The sequence below is a fragment of the Sinocyclocheilus anshuiensis genome, unplaced genomic scaffold (assembly GCF_001515605.1).
Source record: "Sinocyclocheilus anshuiensis isolate Anshui unplaced genomic scaffold, SAMN03320099.WGS_v1.1 scaffold299, whole genome shotgun sequence".
NCBI lineage: Eukaryota > Metazoa > Chordata > Actinopteri > Cypriniformes > Cyprinidae > Sinocyclocheilus > Sinocyclocheilus anshuiensis.
Window position 1 is genome coordinate 1,086,204 of NW_015552565.1, and position 13,022 is coordinate 1,099,225.

The 13,022-nt window shown below is 36.3% G+C and overlaps 1 protein-coding gene and 1 pseudogene across 2 annotated transcripts in view; both read right to left on the reverse strand.

Moving 5' to 3' along the window:
• Positions 1-804: 804 nt before the first annotated feature.
• On the reverse strand, positions 805-3,450 carry LOC107664883 (malonyl-CoA-acyl carrier protein transacylase, mitochondrial-like; annotated as a pseudogene).
• Positions 3,451-5,396: 1,946 nt separating this feature from the next.
• LOC107664881 (ras-related protein Rap-1b) overlaps positions 5,397-13,022 on the reverse strand; it is a 59,026-nt gene continuing 51,400 nt past the window's right edge. For both annotated transcript variants that reach the window (XM_016455570.1, XM_016455569.1), the window contains exons 5-8: positions 11,384-11,524; positions 9,860-10,003; positions 6,789-6,904; positions 5,397-6,608 (exon numbers count right to left, since the gene is read on the reverse strand). In XM_016455570.1, coding sequence (XP_016311056.1) covers positions 6,818-6,904; positions 9,860-10,003; positions 11,384-11,524 — 372 coding nt within the window. In that variant the 3' untranslated portion in view covers positions 5,397-6,608; positions 6,789-6,817. The remainder of the gene's footprint in view (positions 6,609-6,788; positions 6,905-9,859; positions 10,004-11,383; positions 11,525-13,022) is intronic.

Consider the following 13,022-nt stretch of genomic DNA (forward strand, 5'->3'; position numbering starts at 1 on the left):
AGTGCCCCACCCCAAACTTTTGAACATTAGTGCATTTAAAATCAGTATTTGAGTGTTTCCACAGTTTTTGAATGTATTTTATTTTTCTGTCTGTTTTTAAGGATTTGTAAAGAATAATTGCACCCACAAAGCACAATTTCTAGCCACATACTTATTGTAGAGCCATGAATAACTATAAAATATATGTTTACTACAGAAATGTCATTGTTTGTTTAGGATTTTGTTCATTTCAATGAATTTCTTTAGGCTTAAACAATTTACAATAATTTTTTTTTGTTGTATTTTCAGGTCAGGTTTGACAGTGGCAACCCTGGTATTTAAGTGAAACTTATATTTTTTTGTTTTCTTTTCTCAGGTATCCAACTTCCACGTTTCTGACTGGTCTCGCAGGACTACATACACACTAGCGTCTGCTTTACTTCTGGTCACTGTGTCTATCTTCCTAATAACTTGGAATGAATATGAAGGCTGAATGTGACACTGAGGGGGTCAAGAGCTGGTCTTTGGCTCAAATGTAACCAAGGTTGATGTTTTTTTAAAAATAAAACTGCTTATTTTGCATTCTCTTTTATAACTGATTTGAATGAAGTGCTGGATCACATATATAAGTTCATATATGTGCAGGTTTTTGCAAGTCAAAGATTGTTTTTTGTGTGTGTGTGTTTTGGGTCTGTTGCTGGATAATTGGGCCAATGAATAGTCATCTCTTCCTCTAAAAGCATTTCTGTACTACTAAAGGAAGCTGGACTATCCAAACCAACAAGCGCAATAAAATTTTTAAAACGAAAACAAAGTGTTTGGCTTTTTTTGTTTTTATCTGAAAGAAGAAAACCAAATGTAACAGTTTTTCTGCACATCACTGATCAGTCCTATGGCAGAACAACATCTACATGCGTGTAGTTCTTTAAAGGCTTTCATGTTGCACTTCTGTAGCGTTGAGCCCAATTGTTTACCAGGTCCCACCTCATAGGTGTGAGGAAACTCCTGCCCCTGGGCTCTTTCATAAATCTCATGTAGCGTCTGCTCCCATTTCACTGGAGACACCAGCTGTTTGGCCAGCTGATTGCGTACGTGCTTGTCATGCATGTAACGCTTGCCGTCCACATTGGAGTGCACACAGATCTCTGGCCGCCGTACCTCTATCTTTCTGAGGACGTCTCTTAGAGGCTCGACCGCTGGCTCCATCAGTGCAGTGTGAAAGGCCCCGCTAACCAGCAGTAGTCGTGTTCTCATGAAGTTCAGCTCTCTGGAATGGTTTTGAAGGAAATCCAAAGCCTGTGTGGGAGACTGATTGTTAAAAGCACAGCAGGTCTTAACAGTCTGGACTTCATCTTTTCAGAAAATCAACATGAAATCAAAATTTTTAAAGCATATTTCTGGTCTTATTGTAAATGATTCAGTAAAGTTGACCCAACTTCAATAGACAAAACAACACACCTAAAATATTTCACATGAACAAAGCTCTTTGTATCGATTCTTACCTCTTTGTGGCCAGCTATTACTCTCCCATCTGGAAAAAGGTAGTTGGCAATGGCGCACACAGGCTCTTGGATACCGAGAGACAAACAGTGCTCCCTAGCTTGGACGCAGGCGTATTTGTACTTGGCCTGAGGTTGGCCAATCACAGACAACATGCCACTAGATACTAGGTCAGAGGCCTTCTGCATCGCCTCTGCCCTCACCTTTACTGCAAACAAAGCTGTGAGCAGAGAACAGGACCATTATGATAAATTAATGTGGGTGAATCTTCTAATAACTGTCAGTAAGATGTTCAGGTTACATTTTACCCCAAAATCACAAAAAAAAAAAAGAAATAATATTTTGCATAAAAAAGAAGACTACTTTTAGGTATGCTGAGACTTTGTGGAATGTGAGGTAATTGTTATTACAGTGCTTCTTACTGTATTGAAAAAAAACCCTCATTACTATGATGATAAAAACAATGATATGTATGATGATGTACTCAAACATCATGATAGTATTTATTATACTGCCTTTAATTTATGCTGATTTAGAAGTTATAATAATAAATAAAATTAATAGTTGTTTGTAATGAAAATTATCTTTGAGAATAATGGTGATAATAATAAGAATAATAATGAGAATAATATACGTATGTGTGTGTATATAGGCTATATAATTTTAGTTAAGGTTTTATCCATTTTGTTGTGCTTTTGCCATTCTGATTATTTTTAAATTCTATTTAACTTAAAATAAGTTGAAGTACTAAGATTACTAAAACTGAAATATAAATAAATTGATTTCAGTTTTAAGTTTGTCTAATATTTTTTTTATTTGATGTCAGCTTTACTTCAATTAACAAAAATGACTTTGTAATAGTCTGTTTTAGTTTTTAGTTAACAATAACAGTGAAATGTCTTAACTAATTACAAGATTGTAGTTAAAATGTGCTCAAGTGTCATGATACAAATATAAATAAATAGGTATTGTTTTACTTAATGCAAAATACAATTTAAAAATATAAAAAAAAAACATTAGAGGATAAATGTGATCCGGGTATGTTTCACACTTGTAAAAATGCTATTTAAATAACTAATTTAGTATGTTTAATAACAAGCTTTACCTTCAGCGAAGTTCATTGCACCAGAGAAGACCAAAGCAGCAAATTCACCAACACTGAAACCTGCTGCAGTCACACAGCTCTCAATAGCCTTTAGATGGGGGTCAATGAGTTTGACATTAATACTGACCACATATTAATCATACATGCATGACACTGCCAGTCCTAACAGATTAGCTGTAGACTGATCTTGTGGGTAACTTACAGCAGGATTTTCATGGTTCAGTCTTTCCACAGCAGCCAGTGAGCAAACAAACACAGCTGGCTGGCAATGAACAGTCTTCATCAGATCTTTCTCGGGACCATTTAAGCACAGAGACAGCAGGTCATAGCCAAGCACCTTCTCAGCTACAGCAAACATCTCTGACATTTCCATACTTCAGGAGTCCTTTTCCCATACCGACAAACTGACTGCCCTGCCCGGGGAACAGAAGGACAGACGCTTTCCCCGGAGCTCTCCGTGTTCTCCTGGGCTTCTCCTCAGTGCTGCACTGACTGTCATCAGGGGAGATGGGAACATCTGACAGTCTTCTGCAAAGGTGGACAGTCGCCTTATTCCGAAACAAACGAACTCTACTACAGCACCCGAGAGTAACGCTGAGATTCATGATAAAAACCGTTTCTGTTCAAATGAAATTCAACACATATTTTTTTCAGAATGCACTCTTACTGTGAGCGGAGGTCGAATGCAAACCACGCAGAAAAACAACGCGCACTTGTGTCACACGTGTTTCTGCGATATCATACTTTTATTAGATTATACCAAACGTTTAGAAAGTCAAAATCCTTCTTAAACTTCGGTAGCAGTCCTATGTTTCCCACATGTCATGTATTTTTCTTCTATTCGTGTATCGGATGTAGTCTGGAAAACAAACAAGAGCACAGCGCCAGCTCGTGTACTGGAGGTTTATATCTCCCTCAAAATATAAAATATAACATTTAATATTAAAATATATGAAACATATGGTCGTTGCTAAGTGTCAGGAGGATACGTTTTTTAGATGTTACACTTTTAAGTTGATTACAGTGTCTGTTTGACAAAATAATGGTTTGATATTAATATTATATTGGCCAGTGTTGCATTTTAGATTTCTGCCGTTTTCATGGTGATTTCTTGTTTAAATTTAATTGAAAAGTCATTCAATAGTCTGAAATAAAATATTTAAAGTGACAACATAACCACTTTTGGTCAGCTTGTTCTTTTATGCCAAAAATCATTCGGATATTAAGTAAAGATCATGTTCCATGAAGATATTTTGTAAATTTCCTACCGTAAATATATCAAAAATGTATTATCATTAGTAATATGCATTGCTAAGAACTTCATTTGGACAACTTTAAAGGCGATTTTCTCAGTATTTTGATTGTTTTGCACCCTCAGATTCCAGAGTTTCAAATAGTTGTATCTCGACCAAATATTGTCCTATCCTAGCAAACCATACATCAATGGAAAGCTTATTTATTCAGCTTTCAATTCGAAAAATTGACCCTTATGACTGGTTTTGTGGCCCAGGGACACACACACACACACACACACACACACACACACACACACACACACACAAACAAACACGTATATACGTATATGTATGAAAATGTTGCTCTGAATTTAGCATTAACTAATTAATTTTGGTCAGTCTTAACCTCTTAAGACCTGCGGCCTCATATGAGGACATTATATTTTGGTGTATTTCTCTGAGACTGTACATGCCACAGTTACATTATTTTTAATGCTCTAAACAATGTAAAGACGTGGAAAAAAACTAACTTTTTCCTACAACTTTTTTCTCGGGTCTTAGGAGGTTAAACAGATAATAATACCTTTGCAGCAAACGTGTCATCATGATAGAGTAACTTGAACGGTTTTGTTTTTATTGGACTGACAGAAGATGCTGAAACAATACACAAAACATTCAAGTGGCAAAATCTGGCTTCTTGGGAGCCCTTGCATGGCAATCCAATTTATTAAACTACAGATGCTCGGTTATACAAAATTGCACCACTTTTAATTAAGGCTTTTAAGTTGACACTTGTATCCACCCTTGAGCCACCGCCCATCAGAAGCAGACGATGTTGCATTTGAAGTACTGCACCTCTGTCTCAATCCTGGTCAATTTTTATGTTTTTTTTTTTTTTTATTAAATTTTCCCCTCAAAACTTAAAAAGCATCAAGCAATTTGCTTGCAGCAATCAGAACACACGACTCGTAATAATAACCGGTGTCCGCTGCTGCTCGGACACTCCCTAGGAGTCGTGTTCTTCACGTTACACAGTGCAAATCCTCAAAGCACTCATAAACAATTCATTATGTGTACATACCGCATGCTGCACCCTGTAAAGAGTCATTTCGATGTTTAAAGAGACCAGTATCGAATGCTACAACTGCTTTACAGAGCGCCTTGCAGCAATCAGAACACACGACTCGTAATAATAACCGGTGTCCGCTGCTGCTCGGACACTCCCTAGGAGTCGTGTTCTTCACGTTACACAGTGCAAATCCTCAAAGCACTCATAAACAATTCATTATGTGTACATACCGCATGCTGCACCCTGTAAAGAGTCATTTCGATGTTTAAAGAGACCAGTATCGAATGCTACAACTGCTTTACAGAGCGCATTCGGCTCCTTTATGAACGCGCTTTATGATTACACTTGATGAACAATTAATTCTTTTAATTTTTTTTTTTATCAATTCTTCCCATTTTTTTCTCGCTCAACACAAAGTCCCCACACCCCCACATTCAGTTAATCCAACAGTAACGAAGACAGAAAACAGGGCAAATTATTACAAAGTCAAAACAGTCACTAACAGACATCTTTTCCTCACTCTTTACTGACAGGATCCAATATTTGGTTTTCATATCCTCAGTTTACACCAGATGCATCAGCAAGCAAGGGGAGAAGGGCAGATAGTTTGTTGTACATTTTGTTGTTCCTGTGTACTAAAAAAAAACCAATTCTTTAAAATATACTGTATACATGTCCTCCATTTGATCAGGATCAGCTTTGTCAAGAGGGATTTGACTATTTATTGTGAGACCACCAAAAATATGAACTTCAGATGGATACTAAAGCTAAATTGTCAAACCCCTTATTTTTTTAATACCCCTTTTTGAAAAAAGCCTGCTGTACAAAGTTCTTTGTAAACAAAACAAAGAAACCCGGCATGGCATATGAGATGGACCTAAGATCATGGAAATGAATCCTCAGGAAAAATAAAGAAAAAAGAGACACGAAAAAGGTATCAACACGTATTTGAAGGCAACATCTGAGGCTAAGGACAATGATAGTGACAGAAAAAAAAAAAGTATATTTTTGAACTTTTTACATGTACATCACTGTATCCACAGGTTTTTCCTAAGGTAAAACTCATCAATAGCTGTTGTGAATATAACATCTCCATAGAGCAAAAATCTAGTTATTTTATAAAAGAGAAAAAAGGCAGAAGATAAACAAATCATGTTTAGAATAAAAGCAAAACAAAGTTACAAAATATTCATCAAAAAAAAAAAAAAAGAGTGAAAGTTAGCTGTAAGAATGGTTTATATAGGAGCTCTTTGGACTTCCTCTCCTCTCTGGCTAAAATAGTGGTGCTTATAAATATCATTGTAATTGCCATGGCAACGTGCACAGCCTGGTTAGACATTCCCTCCTTACATTTACAACGGTGGCTGTCTCCGTTAGCGACAACACTGCGTGTAGGCTCTGTATTTTTTTTAAATTCTTTTTGTCTAGCTCTGTATTCGTTTACTCATTAAATTTTTTTTTATTCAGTTGCATACAGTTAGAATATATATTTATATATTTATATGTAAAAATCTCTTTCTTGCGACATTGGAAAGTGATGATGGTTATCTATGTGCAAAAAACTGTCATGGTACTGTAGCCTTGAATCCATTGGTTGGTTGTCGGTCGGTTGGTTGGTTGGTTTATTAAAGGGGCATCACCACATAGGAAAGTCCATTCGATGTTAGGTTTTAGTAACGTCGGAATGCTGGCACTGCTGAAAGACAGCAGTAAATCAGACCTGCAGGAAGACAGGAAGAAAAAAAAAGGGTGGAATAAAAGTGCAATTACTTTTAGATCTAAACATAACTCATTTTTCAACAGTTTCTATAACCTAAAGCTTGTAAAAAAGGGCTTTAGAACATTGATTGGGATGAGCTGTCAATCATTTCTGCTCAGCCAATCATAATTGAGATCCTACCTGGCTCAGAGCAAAAGAACAGCTGTATATTAGAGAAGTTGGCAGGTAGACTTTTTGCGTGCCTTTCCAGGTACTGGAGTTTTCCTGTTGATTTGCCGGACCAGGTCATAGAAGATCTGCAGACAGACAGACAGACAGACAGACAGACAGACAGACAGACAGACACAGACAGACACAGACAGACAGACAGACAGACAGACACACACACACAAAATTGTCAGTGAATTCATACATGTGCCACCAGACTAGATGTGTCTCAGAATTCACCATTTCTCATGATGACAGTCTAGGTGTTTGGTAGTCAACCTGTACTTTAAAGTGTCACTTCAGCTCCATAACGGTTTCAACATGAAATTACTGACATTTTTGCTATTCAATGCATATTATGCAAAGTAATTTTACAGTTTAAACAATTATTTATAAAATAAAAACAAAACACAACAAAAAACCAAACCAAAATAATAAACCTGTCATATGGAGACCATGATTAAACGACCCACATTTTTCAATAATTTCCCATGGATGGAAAGATAAAATCAATGGCTGTCCTGCATAAATGTGTTACATTCCTGAAGTAAAACACAAACAGCTTTCATGTTGGCTTTTCAGTTGTAATAACTTCCACTATTAAAATAAGTCAAGTCACCATGGCACACCCCTACTAACCAATCTGAGTTAACTTCATACTAATTTTATTTGCATGTCTAATGATATGTGGACATCCCATGTTGTCTGCTTTGTGGCAATAAAATGAGAATTATAACGAAAACAAAACCAAGCTTCCTACTCAGATGGTGTTTTTAAAATGTGGCTTTTACAAACAAACGTAATGTGTCTACTTGGCTCCCGAAATGGGTCGAGTACTACTGCTCTAGACTAAAACAGAGAGAAATCACTCAGTCAGAGGTGTGGACACTTCCACACACAGATGTTCAGCTCCCAGAGGGAAAAACCAGCTCCTGCATCATCAATCAGTTCCACACAACATCTGCAGCTTTTACACAATGACCAGAGATAAGCTATTGTAGCAGACAGAAACACAATGGCATGTTTGCTACTGATGTTAACCAACACTGGTAATATAGCAGGATTTGTAATGAGATTTCTGCTACCATGTGTTGTGTAGAGAGGCAGATTTGGGATGCGAGTTGAGAAGGATAAGCTCATAATCCATTCTTTGCTGTACATAACAACGGATGATCTCAGTAACGCCAGATAAACAAATTCAGAAGTACAGGATGCACCTTATTAAAAGGTTTTGACAATCAGCACAAAGTAGCAAACTTGTGCAGACTAACAGAGCAAATGGACTTGCCTAAACCCCTTGAAATGTATTTTGATCCACCAATGAAAACAGGATCAACTGTTGTTGAATAACAGCCTATCTGTGAATCAAATTACCTAAAGTAATTAGTAAAAAGTAGTATTTTACTAAAAAAGTCACCACGATCACTTTTTGAACACACAGATCTCTTTTTTTTTTTCAGAATAGTAAAGCAAATCAGTTATTTTGAACTATGTTTCCTATATACTGCTATTAATTGTATAGTGGTTATTAGTGGATTTTTAGTCGTTTTGGGCTTCAAAAATAAGAAAAAGCGTCTGTTGGATCTTGTGACTGAGAAGAAGCATGATAGCTTGTGAAAAGTAAATCGCTCTGGCTGCATTAACTGAGAGTGATAAATCACTTCCACTGTGGTCACTCGCAACTGAAGTTCCTCATTATCTTATTGAGAGAGCTCCAACCGAAGATCCATTAAATCAGTATCTGGATTTCGCTTACGGGAGATTCTGAGACTTTAATGATGACGCAGGTCTGCGCTTTGACACAAGTAAATGAATAATCCTGGAGCAATGCCCAAGACTTCAAATCATCACCTTCTGCCCTCCAGTAACCTCTAATAAACTACAAGACTGACTCCAGACTAGTACAGGGGTTTCATATCACTCAGCTTGTAAGGAGAAGTAAGTGAACACCGTCATACCAGTCATTCTGCTATAACCAACTGGATTTTCTAACTGACTGAACTCAAAGCAGCTCTATGTCATGTAGGCAGAGTCGTGCTGCTCACAAAAGGAAGCTCTGTGTCCGACTGTTGCAGCTGACTGCCTGCTTTGCTAATGTGTGACTATGCTTTCTTGGAGAGATATCACTAGCTGACAATGACACTGTTCTGAGACCTCAGCAGAGAAGAGCAGCTTCATGGTGACGCCAGCACAGGCATGTCAGAAGACAACCGAAGCCTGACCCCAACTGAAAAGACTGGGGAAAAGATAATGCCCATACACAGCCTAGTGAATGTAACTTTACCTAAGATAAAAAAAAACACCACTCTAGATTCATCTCTCAATTCCCAGATTTAAATATTAAAATATTAAGACAGCAATAATGCAAAAACGGATAAGAGTATTCTGCACTAAACAGTTTACAGTAAGAAAAACAGATCTGTGTGTTCAGTGATCATGGTAACAAAAATAAATAAATAAGTTTATACTAAAATATAAAACTGTACAAAATAAATGTTTATTTAATTTAATTTTTTACATTAAATTATTAAATTCTAATTATAAATTCTAATTCATTTTAAAATCATTTTAAAATATTTTAATTAAAAAAAATAAAAATAAATAATTTTAAGGTTAAGAGATTTTTTATACAAATGTTAGTTTATACAGAAATTATTCTTATATTATATTTTAATATAAAAAACTGCCCCTGCTGGTAGATGCCGCACAATGTAAAAAAGCTTTTTTTGAAGTTATGATAAAAACAAAGATTGGAGTGATGTTGAAATAGAATTTTCTGGTAAAACATAAACGTCACGTTTAATTCAATGTGTTGCCATTTCTTTGTAATTAATTGTGAAATTTCCAAGAATGTTCCTTAGAGAATGTTTGTAAATGGTGTAGCTGAAAAAAAAAAATTGGTGTATAAACAATTTTCACTATTTAAAAGTCAATTTAAAAGTAGCCATGTATTCTTATAAATACATCCTTGAATAGGGTCTTATTGTAAAAACTCTGCTCTAACATGAGATTTGTGACTTTTTGTAGCATAAAGTCATGCTCACCTCATTGACGTTAATCTTGGACTTTGCAGAGGACTCCAGGAAAGCACAGCTGTTCCACTGACGGGCGAGATTCTGGCCCTGTTCCTTCCCAACCACCCTCTCGTCTTCCAGATCACACTTATTACCCACCAGGATCATTGGCACCTGAAAGGAAACACTTCCATTGAGTTTTCAGATTTAAATGAGTCATTTAAGGATGCCTTATAGAAATCAAGTGATAATACAATGGTTTAGGGATCAGAACAAAAAAAGTCATTGTGTGTTTGAGAAGAAGTGACAATTCATCAGCACACCACCAGAAGTAATAAAGTAACTGATTAGATTATAATAGGGAAAAAAACACAACAGTTAAAATATAAATTTACATCGTCATCTTTTCCATGCGTCTCTATTTGTTTTTCATCTAGGGAGCTATTTAGAGGCATTAGCAGAAACTGTGCTGCTATATTAGAAAACAGAAATCATTATTAGGGGGCCACAGTTGTCGTAATTCCTTAACTGAAAAAGATACTGCAAAAAAGAGGTTAAAAGAGGGGGAAAAAAAGAGATGGACGAAATCCCTTTGGTCATTTTGAGGCTCTAGATGCATTCATATTTGCATACAACTCCATAAACGCAGCTAAAAACTCCCACACAACTCTCCGTTTTTCAACCGAGAGTCCAGATATCATAGCAGAAGTGAAACTATGAGACACAGCATTTGCATTTATTTTCAGCAGATACTTTCAAACCAACAAGGAAACTGACATATTGTGTAAACGATAAAAACCAAAGCAAGTAGCCCAGGCAGAATAAATAACTGAAACGTCCTGTGTCAAATCAGCTGAGCTGAGGAAGTGGACAGAAATAGTGCGGGTCAACTGAGGTCGTCACACGATCATCTTTCTCACAAACCGTTTAGAATGAGTTCTTACACACACACACATACACACACACACACACACACACACACACACACATTCATTTCCTCTCAACAAACTTGGCCGCAATTCAATATAAGCCTAGTGACAAAAGACACTATATCTTAAGAGAGGTTCTCACATAGTTATTTTTGCAATAGGAAGTCAATCATTTTCAATTAAAGTTGTTGATTCTGAGTGAGTATGATTATGATCGAGTATGATTGTTATTTTCATACGGTTTTGAAAAAACAAAAAAAAACAAACAAAAAAAAAAAATTATCATTATGCCTATTAGCGACCTCCAGCGATAACATTTCTGCAATCAAAATAAACATTAAGTAAACTCAGCTACCAAATTGTTTGCTTGCCCAACCAGAACTGTCAAACAGAGAGAGGTGGACAAAAAGAGAAAAACTCTGTCCTTATGTCAACAAAGACGAGCCTCTTCACAGCTGAAAGGTCACCCTTATTGACGATGGCAAGCATGAGGGCTCAGGGTGGGTGTGAAAAAGGAGATACTGGTACTGAAACTATCAAAGCACAGGGTGAGATGAAAGCTAAAGGTAGGGCAGCAGACAGTTTGAGATTCTGTAGATGAAATGGAGTGCTGGACAAGACTCACATCATCCGTGTCTTTGACCCGCAGAATCTGTTCTCTCAAGTCCTGCAGATCATTGAAAGTGGACTGTGCTGTTATGGAGTATACTAGTGCAAAGCCCTGGCCGTTCTTCATGTACAGGTCCCTCATGGCTGTGAATTGTTCCTGAGTGGGAGAGAAAGAGGAGGTGAAGTGAGGAAGAGAAGTGTTCAGATAGCGTATGGAGGAGTTGAAGTACCAACGCTTCAAAACATTCATAGTGAGCACAGAGCACTTTTTAGTGAAATATCACTGTCCAAACATGAAATAACCCATATGATACTAACAGATACAAAAACTATCTGAAGCCAAAAAAAGAGAGAGACTTTAAATGGTCATTTGATTTTAATAAATAATAAGTAATAATTCAAAAGTTCAGGGTCAGTAAGTGTTTTTTTTTTGTTGTAATTAATACTTTTATTCAGCAAGGACTTAAACTGATCAAAAGCACCATCAAAGACATGTATAATATCCCAAAATATTTCCATTTCAAATAGATGCTATTCTTTCAAACTTTTACTATTTTTCAACGAACAGTTTCCACAAAATATTAAGCAGCACAACTGTTTTCAATATTGATAATAAAAATTAGTGCTGTCAAACGATTAATCGCATCCAAAATAAAAGTCATAAATATTTCCCTTTTGAGCTGATTTACTACACAGTACACAAACATATTATGTAAACAAAAACTTATGTTGGATGCGATTAATCATTTGACAGCACTAATAAAAATAAATCTTTCTTGAGCAACAAATCAGCATATTAGAATGATTTCTGAAGGATCATGTGACACTGAAGACTGGGGTAATGACTGCTGAAAATCCAGCTTTGCCATCAGAGGAATAAATTACATATATTAAATATTAAAAACATTAAAAAAGAAATGTAACAAATTTTCACATTATGAAAAAGTTTTTTTTTTTTGTGATTCTGAATGAACTTTGGCTCAGATAGACAGTTCTTGTCCTGCATGGCCTGAACGTCAAGTGAACTGATAAGGTGTGAAGTTAATAAGGCCAGAGCACACCCGTAGTATAACTTTGTATAGTAGTGTGTTGAATGTGGTCAGAGCTTCTAAAACCCGTGGAGAATGAAGATGGCTGTCAAAGGTAACGTGTGATATGTCTAGTAAAGGAAGGCTATGGAGGAGAAATAATGATTTTTCTCTCCAGAGGACACAACAGTGTCTCATTAAACGTGCTAGTGAGTGGGCACGAGCTCAGGATCTGTGGGGGAGAAATTCACACAAACAAACTCAAAGAATCGCATAGTCTTTCTTTCTTCCATGAAGATATTTTAAGGATGTTTTGATTCTTTTTGGAGATCGAAAGCTGCTGGTCACAATTGACTTTGATTACAAGAAAAAGAGCAGCATGAGCAGCATACGAAACATCTGCTTTTGTGTTCCATAGATTAAACAAAGTCATATAGGCTCAGAACAATATGAACAATATGAAATGTTCATTTTAAAGGGGTCATATGATGCGATTTAAATTTTTCCTTTCTCTTTGGAGTGTCACAAGCTCTTGGTGCATAAAGAAGACTAAAAGACTAAAGTCTCAAATCCAAAGAGATATTCTTTATAAAAGTTCAGAGTCAGCCACACCTACCTAAAACGGCT